Source organism: Arachis duranensis, chromosome 3 (genome assembly GCF_000817695.3).
Source record: "Arachis duranensis cultivar V14167 chromosome 3, aradu.V14167.gnm2.J7QH, whole genome shotgun sequence".
NCBI classification, from domain to species: domain Eukaryota; kingdom Viridiplantae; phylum Streptophyta; class Magnoliopsida; order Fabales; family Fabaceae; genus Arachis; species Arachis duranensis.
The window spans coordinates 22,730,331-22,739,530 of NC_029774.3; the positions used below are offsets into that span (position 1 = coordinate 22,730,331).

The window sequence follows — 9,200 nt, forward strand, 5'->3', positions numbered from 1 at the left end:
CAAATCAAAGATAGAACAAGAAACAGTGAGGTCATGAGGTTTAATAGCATCTAGTGTAGATTGAGGCACAATATTCACAATTTGATAAAAGCCTCCCTTCTTAAAACCTTGTAATAGCACTTTCTTGGTGAATTAACATAGAACAACACAATAAGTGACATGAAATTCAAAATAGACAAAATTATCTTCAGTAAATTTAGACACACTAAGTAGATTTTAGTGATGTAAGGTGTATGAATTAATTACTGCAATGAAACTATCTTTTTGAATCTAAAGCATACAAGAAAGAGTTACCAAATTGGAAGATAAGGATACCTGAACCATTCCCAATTTGAACTTGATTAGGACCAGAATATTTTGAGCAAGAAAGCATGTTGGATTGATTTGTAATCACGTGATGTGGCGCTCGTGTATCTGGATACAATGTTGGATCACAAATTGTAGATGGTGCAGCAAGAAAAGCTTGTGAATAATGAAAATGATGGTGTTGATTTTTGAATCTGGTAGATTCAACAAAATATGACTCCGTCCCATATCTGATAGTTATAAGCATAGCCTACCGTTTTTGGCTTAAAGACTAAATCCATAGAGTCCAACAGCCACGAAATCAGATTTTATCATCTTGGATCCACTGTTTGTATTGAGAAGATTCAATACCAGCAAGCTGATTTTCTGAGCTTTCAAAATGTGTAGGAATGTTATCTTTATGCAAATGATCCTCTAGTGCTTGTTCTTGAACTGCAGCAAGAGCTTGTTGCTCCCATGTTTTATGATTGTTCTCCCCTAATTTATCTTGAGCAGATTAAAGGGCCTTTGATTGTAGAATTGATGAAGAATCGAATTGACATTGTTTACAACCATGTAGCAGAATTATCAGTTGAGGAACTTAACTCTAGATGCCATAAAAGAATTCTTGCTCACTGACTTGTATAGCAAAAAGAATAACACAATGAAAAAAGAACAATGCTATGCAATAAACCAGAAAAGAAAGAATGTAGAAGAGAGAAACAATAACGAATTGAAAATGATCTGAATTGAACTAATCTAATCTCAGTTGAATGTACAAGGTAGTATTTATATTTTATAGTCAGTGTTAACTAATTCCTAGCACTGCCAAAGTTCAAGATTTCATCAGAGCTAGCCGGCCTGCCGTTCCGATTATCAAGTTTCTCCACAAGTTCTCAACTCAAATAAATCTTGTGTCGTGATATAACTTATCTTACACAGAAATATTTCCGCCAGATAAATAATACTGATTAGAAAATCAAGTGAGGTATATGTCACTAATGTTGTCATCTTCTTCGGTTACGGAACCAATTTTTGAAATAATGGTTCTTGGACTGTCCATATTTTTCCAGCTACTTCCAAAAGAGGCTTCTCCAATAAATGTTCCTCCTCTTACAATAATCTGATTGTTGTTGTCGTTATTATTCTCATTCTCTTCTTCCTCAACAGTTTTGATTTCTGAAATGGAATGAGTTGATATTTCTTCCTCTTGTGTTTCACCTGTAGTACTCTCTTCCTCTTCTTCACCACTTCCACTAGCCAAAGGTAGTGGAAGAGGGTGCATTGTGTTTTCATTAGATTCTCTTGAATCACCTCGGTTGCTTAGATTCTCTTTTATTGAAGATTCACTTTTTCTGGAATGTAAAGAAGCTAAGTATTTGCTTGAAGTTGAATTGTTGTTTGAAACTGATTGTTTGGCCCTTTTGTGCCAACTTTTAAGGCCTTCAGTTACGCGCTCTGTGAATACAGCACTCCTCATGCCAGAACCCATCTGTTCGTTTAAAAAAATGAAAAAATAATTCATAATTTATTATATTAATTTGTATATATTGTACAATTTAATTATGAGTGATACTATATGATAACAGTTAATCTTGGTGCAATTTTGAAGCAATTAAGGAAATTGTATGTGTCTAGTTACCTGAGTAACAAGAGCATAAAGGGGTAGAGTGACATAACCACAGAGGATCTGCACAGTTACGCCCATGATAACATGTATGGCAATGCTTTCTACTTCTCGATTAAAGCATGATCTTGGACCGAATTCATACTGTTATTTGTTAACAAAATTGTTTAGAAATTTCAACATCTCTTTCATGATGAGTAAATCAAATAATCTTAGTTAATTAAATACTTACCCAAGTCCAGGCAAAGAATGCTAGTTGAAAGGAGGTCTGCCATCAATCACATTCATATATAAGCATCAGCAAATTTATTTATTTAACTGCAAAATCTTTTTGTTTTCTATTCTTAGCCTACAAAAATGGATTGGATCCTCTCAGTTTTGTTTTGCAGTGAATATAGTTAAATGTCATGTTCACCGTATAGTTTCTTTTTTCACGTGTTTTTTTATTTCGGTATAATTTAAGGATTATGAAAATATTAAGTGATTAATATTTTTTTTTATATTTGAATCAATATTAGCTAATTCTTCATTTAAATATTAGAGAAATATCTATTATACATTTAACTTGTGTCCAGTGAGCACAATCAACGAAGGTGTAGATTGAATCATCAATGATGGACTATAGGAATGTGAGTGAATATTTATATGTTTTGAGAGTTGTGAGTACCTGAAGAAGGATGAACTGAATTAAATAGAGAAGCCATTCAGGTCTACCAAACCAGAAATAGTCATCGTTGGGTTTCACAAGAATAGTTCCTTTGATAACTGCCTTTTCCTTCACACTATCCACGCACATGTTCGTTATAACCACTTGCAGTTTTGTCCCGCCAATTATAGCAACCTTCATAAATAATAATCAACAAACCAAACATGACACAAGAAATAAAAGGAAAAAATGTAACTCAATACAACGAACCATACCACAAGGGGAATAAATGGAAGCCAGTAATGATTATAGAACTCTGCACATTTAATAAAAATAGAGAGATACATAAATATATTTGAACTTTGAGGCAATGATAGTTTATCACAACATATAAATTTAATTCCTTTTTGTTAAATTTTTTGGTGAAGAGCAGAATATTTAAAGATAATATTATATGTGAAGTTGTTGTGTTGAAGTTGATGTTACATGATTTAAGAGTCACTCTATTTATAAGGATATTACCAGCTAACCTCATAAATATTCATCTACTAACTACTAGTCATTACTAACTTAACTTCCAACTATTAACGACTCTAATAATATTGTAATATTTTTTTCTCTTTTATAAATCTAGAACATGGGAGACACAAATTTCCTGTTCATTTATTCATGTATTTGTATTTTATCTTAGTTATAATAATACGTTTCATTAAGTTTTTTCTTTTAAAAAAATACATAGATAATAGAAATAAAGAAAAGATTAAAAAAAGTTATATTTTTTGTTTCTATTCTAATTGTTTTCACTTTTTAAGTAAATAAAAGATTAATATATTTTTTAATTTTGTGTCTGTCACATTTCTAAGTAACTATGGAGACATAATTACTGTGTCATCATACCATGAGCAGAGAAGAATATGAAAAGTATGGAGAAAATCCAGATCCAAGACCTGAAAGAGCATCAAAATAAAAGCTTGATGATGAGTTGATTAATTGACACTTCTAACAATAATAATATGCTTAACTATAAATGCTGATCTAGCTGAAATTAAAATGTATATTGCTGAGTAACAATATATAGATGAATGACAGTGCTGCTTTTATAGCGTGTGATCCTAGTTTGTTACCTGATTCGAACAATCTTCTCAAAATCCTGATCATAAGTACGGGAAAGAAACTTCATGAAGTTGAAATTGCCCCCTACAGAAATATTAGCCTGCAAATTCATAATAAAATTTACATTAAAATTGGTATAAATTTTGAAGAGTCACGACATGCATTCATAGTAAATTAGAAGTTGGTTTAGATGATTCACTTACTGCAATGAATCCATTTCGGAGAGTGAAGTAATCATCTTTTGAGACTGACCTATAGAATTGCCTCAAAAAACAAACCTATTAAGCACGGTTTGGTTTTAATTAGTATAATGAATAATAATTGGACTTAAAAGTGACTTTCCCAATAATCACTATTCCATAGAAATAGTAGATGCTTGATAGTTGATATCATGAAGTAGTATTTTTATGATTCATGATAAAGCATCACCATAAATTAATATAAAATAAGCAAGTCACAGGAGTAATATGAATCAATCAAAATAGATTATTTAAATGTAACGAAGTTAATCACAGATTTAGATCAACTAGTGAAGCTGTTACTTAGCACACAAGCAACCGATTCTGTTTTGCCATGTAAACTGAATTAACAGAAGCTGTTATTGCCAGTTATAACTAACTCCTTGTATATATCACATTGAGTAATGTAATTCAATTCACAAAATTCACAATTCTGCAGTTTTCAGGTTTCATGTAATCAATCACTTTCTCTTCTCTGTTCTTAGTATAGTTAATTTAAATTTTAACCAAAATATCGCTAGTCTTTTGGATTGTGTTTAGTAAATAAATAAAAATTGTATCCTTATACGGTAGCTTTAATCAAAAGTTAAGGACGTTTTTTTAAAATATTTAAAAATATATATTTTAAAGTTAATTTGTGTTTATTAAAATTAAAAAAAAATCTAAAGGAGTCCTATATACTCATACTATTTAGATTTATTCTTAATTAAATTATTGATATCAAATTTTATTTATAACTAAATTTTTCATTAATTTACATCTATTACAGTTACTTTAAATTTTAAAATTTATTTTATGAAATATAGAGACTACGGTTTTTAAATTTTATATTTTTATTGATAAATTAACAAGCCGCCTTTCAAATTTACATACCATCCAAAGTAAGGGAGAATAATTACTCCAAAAGTTCAAATGACGCTTGCCAACCGATGTTTGACGGGTATATTGGAACCTACTGGAATCTGCACACACGAATTTTAATTTATTTATTGACTAGCTAAAAAACCTAAGAACATTATAATATATATACTGATAGCAAACTTAACAAGATTGGTTTCCATAACAGTCTGCAAACTTCACTCTTCATGATTCCATTTTACAATTAGGGTGAGATTAAGAAATAGACAACAAAAAAGAAAAGGGGGATAAGAAGTATATAATAAAGCAATAAATTAAATTAGATTACCATGAGCTATTTGGTATTCAAGTGTTTGAGTCTCGTTCTCCCATTTTTTCCATCTTCTCATCTTTCACAAATAATTAAAACAAAATGTTAAAACTAAAGTATTATTATTATTATTATTATTATATATTAAATTTTTAAAAAATACGAAAATTAATTTTATAAGTTAAATGTGTCTATAATTAATTAGGTCTATCATGTAATAATATAGAGAATAACTTAGAAAAGATTAGTCTGTGAAAATATTTTATTTTTAATTTCTTTTTTCATTTAAATGATCATATTTTAGAAAATGAGATTGAGTTGTCAAACTTAATTTTATTTCCAAAATTAATAAAATAAGTTAATAGTTAAATTAGTCTTTTAAAGATGATACGTTCTTTAAATTCGTCTTTAAAATATTTTATCAACTAAATTAGTCTTTTAAAAATTATAAATTAATCATTTTTGTCCATCAACGATAATGCAAAATGTTCATTTACATAATACATGACACCTAATATGTCTAATTAGATTTTGAATAAATATATTTATGAAAAATTATCAATTTAGTGTCATTAGGTTATATTAGGATTAGGGTTTATATAATTGAAAAAATGATTAAATTGATTGATTTTTATAAACATATTTGTGTCTACTTGGGTATGAGCGGTGTTATATATGTTGTTAGTTAACGTTTTATATCATCAATCATTAATGAAAACTATTAATTGAGTGACGAAATGACAAAAATGATTAATTTATAATTTTTAAAAAAATTATTTAATTGATAAAATTTTTAAGGACGAATTTAAAGAATAGCTCATTTTTTAAGAGCTAATTTGACCATTAACCTGATAAAATGTGTAGTTGATGAACTTTTAAAATGAATTTTAAATATCAGACTTAAAAATATCATTAAAGGATAAACATTATAAATATACTTTATTTTATAAGTTACTTAAACAACTAAAAATAATTTATAATTTCATTATATTGCACAAGTTTAATTTGTTAAAAAATCGATTAAATTTAAAAATAAATATATTTTTTCTAGATCAACTTTAATATTTATATACAAAACGTTATTATTTGGATAAGGTAAATGAACTAAAATTACAATAAAAAAACTAACAAATAAGGTATATATTTTGAAATTTCACGAAATTTCAAATACCAAGAAATTCACATGCCTTAATTGAATTTCCATTAATTATAAAATTTTTCATCTGATTGAAATAAAAATATTAGTTGCATTTATAAAAAGGTTCAGCCAATAATGTACAAAATTTAAGTTTCTAATGTATTTTTTATTTATTAAAAAAAATTAAAACATGTTTACTATAATAATAATAATAATCTTAACATATACTTTTAAAAAAATATTTATAAAATTCTTTACATAGGTAAGGTAATTTAATTATTTCCATCAGTTTGTTTTTTCTCTCATTAAATATAGTTGACTTTCCTTTTTATTCATTTTTAATGAGATAGAGAAAAGGAGAAATCAAAATGTTCTCATTATAGTGAAATTTTTGAAATTCCTTATATTATCTAATTGAATTTTTTGTTAAAATTCCTTAACTCTTATAAATTCTTTCAGTTAAATATCTGAACAAAATGTTATTTTTCTTCAATTACTACAATTTAGTTATGCAAGAATATTTGTTCATTCTACTAGTAATTTCTAAAAGATTGAATGTAATTTTATTTGAGGTAAATAAATGATACGGACCTTGGCCATTCCAAGACACATTGTTAGAGTGCAGGACGATATATGAAAAACCGCCAGAAATACGATGAAGATATTTAATTGTTGGATTCCATCATCCGAGATCAGACTAACCATGCCCTGAAACCCTCAACCGATCATAGGGTCATATAATAACAATAATAATTAAAAAAAATTAATAATGATGATATATAATGATACATATATCATATTCAATTATTCATATATGAATGAATAATGTTAATTGTCAACGCCATTTGTTGTAAACGAAAGCTAAGTCAATGCCATTGTTGTTTAATTTAATGAAGGAAGAAAGACTTTATTTAAGTGTATGCGTGGACAAGAAAAATAAAAAGAAAAGCCACTATTATTCTATATAAATTCTGTTCTACTATTATTGACGAATAGTAAAAATTTGCATTTTAAGAATACTTGTCTCATTTTTATTGGTCATCACTATAATTTCTTAAATTAAATTTTTTAACTTTTAAAGAGTGATATTAATTATTATTATTATTATTATTATTATTATTGAAAAATGTGACGTATATATAGTATAAAGGAGATTAATTAGTTAAAGAAGTAATCAATGCATGTTGTGTATACGTGTGTGCATATATATTGAGATTAATTATTTTAAGAGTATCCTTAAATTTGGAAATTAAAAAAATTTATTAAAAATATAAAAAATTTAAATTTTTAATACATTAATTTTTTTCGTTAAATAAAAATATTTAAAATTTTTTACTAATAATAAATTTATCGCCTGCTTTTCGCTAAACTCTTATTTTTAAATAAGAGTAAAATTAAAAGTAGTAAATTCATGTCATGTAATTCTATGTAAATACTGAGGATGAAATCATAAAAGTTATTAAAATATCATTTAAACTAAAATTTTCATGCAATATAATTAATATAATATTTGAATTTGGATGTAATTAAAGTCCTTTACTGAGTCTCTCACCTTTGATTCACAATAGTTGACCTCGTTTGCTGTTGCATTTAATGAACGTCCTTTTTCTTCTCCAAAGTCCCAAGAAGCTACCTCTTCTGTTAAGCTCCTCATCAATGGTGGGTCGCTACATGGTAGGAAAGAATTTGCCACAGCCTCTCTCACACAGATTTTGGATAACGGTATTTGTTGCGATATTGTCAGAAGAAACGATATGAATCCATATTTTATCATCTCTATATCATTACGAGTTAATAATTTAATAATAATAATAATAATAATAATAATATGTGCAGCGCAATATGTTATTAAGAAATTCTTTATCTTCGAAAAAAAAAATAACAATAAAAGCAAGGTGCAACTACATATTATTATAGACCAACCTGTTTTGATCTTAGCCAAAGCCTTCCCTAGGGACCTTCGATTATTTTTCTTCAAAATCTGAAGCATGGTTGACGATGAATACAAAAATCTGGTTAGGATTAGATTCTGAATTTATTTATTTATTTATTGAGATATTTAAATAACACTTGATTTTCAAAAAAGAAAAACGGAGAGAGTATAATATGTATAAATATTTTGGTATATAAGTTAATAGTACCTAATATAACTTGATAGATAGACAATTGCATGTATAGCATAATATTAATTTCCTCCAAATTAAAAAGAAGAGTCTAGATTAATTATTATGCTGAGTATTATTGTTACTATTAATTACCGCACTCAATTTGTGTAAACCAACTTCAATGGACAAAGATAACAAAATAAAGAAGAAACAGCAGATTGAGACAGCCCATGTTGGTGTTTCTTGAAGGCTTCTTTGCTCTTCTTGTTCCCCCGCCGCCATGTTGATGATGAGTTCTTATTGCTTCGAAGAAGAGCTTCTTCTCTTCTAATCTCTTTATCCCTTGAGAGAAGAAAAGAGAACAATTCCTTGTTTGTGTAGTGTTTGTACATTTATGATATATGCATATATGATGATGCTTATACCTTAATGTAAGAGGAGGAGGAGGAGGATTAGCCTCAATATTAGAAGGTTGATGTTGTTTTTATAGAGAAGAATGCTTGGTTGGTCACAATACAATATGGGAAAGTCGTCACCGATTAGCTAGTAGGAAGAATATTAAATTAATAAACTATGTCTATAAGCAACCTCATATGCTCGCAAATTTGTGTTTTAGTAAATGTACTTCATTTGTCTACACACTACCGCAATAATAAAAAGAAATTTATAGACATCTAACGATAATAATTATTATTATTACATAAACAACAATATATACTTTATATCATGAATCCATAAAATATAAAAAAATAAACCCAAACAAAAATCATTTTTTAATCCAAAAATTAAAGTGCTTATAATGAACTTTTGCGTTAAGCAAAAGATGAGAAAAAAACATTAAAAAAATATTATGAAGATGAAGTGATAGAAGATAAATGA

The 9,200-nt window shown here is 27.5% G+C and overlaps 1 protein-coding gene across 2 annotated transcripts; it reads right to left on the minus strand.

The window, feature by feature from the left end:
* Positions 1-1,018: 1,018 nt before the first annotated feature.
* Positions 1,019-8,765, minus strand: LOC107478081 (MLO-like protein 9). Of its 2 annotated transcripts, XM_016098201.3 has the most exons (14): positions 8,475-8,765; positions 8,140-8,197; positions 7,769-7,992; positions 6,808-6,924; positions 5,097-5,157; positions 4,784-4,872; positions 3,875-3,949; positions 3,683-3,771; positions 3,456-3,505; positions 2,834-2,874; positions 2,580-2,753; positions 2,145-2,180; positions 1,928-2,056; positions 1,019-1,777 (listed from the first exon to the last, which is right to left on the minus strand). In XM_016098201.3, exons 1-14 carry the CDS (start codon positions 8,601-8,603, stop codon positions 1,265-1,267), a joined length of 1,785 nt encoding a protein of 594 aa, XP_015953687.1. In that variant the 5' UTR covers positions 8,604-8,765; the 3' UTR covers positions 1,019-1,264. The 2 variants fall into 2 exon arrangements, with proteins under 2 accessions (XP_015953687.1, XP_020993528.1); XM_021137869.2 differs by lacking the exon at positions 8,475-8,765 and having other exon boundaries at positions 7,769-7,883; positions 8,140-8,184.
* Positions 8,766-9,200: the final 435 nt, after the last annotated feature.

Bases quoted from the DNA above. Each gene is read 5' to 3' on its own strand.
- LOC107478081 (XM_016098201.3), bottom strand. From the start codon at position 8,603: ATGGCGGCGGGGGAACAAGAAGAGCAAAGAAGCCTTCAAGAAACACCA. The intron at 7,993-8,139 runs GTTGGTCTATAA...GTAATGATATAG, and splicing joins TTTGGCTAAGATCAAAACAG to AGATGATAAAATATGGATTC. The intron at 2,181-2,579 runs GTACTCACAACT...GATTGATGGCAG, and splicing joins TTCAGTTCATCCTTCTTCAG to ACCTCCTTTCAACTAGCATT.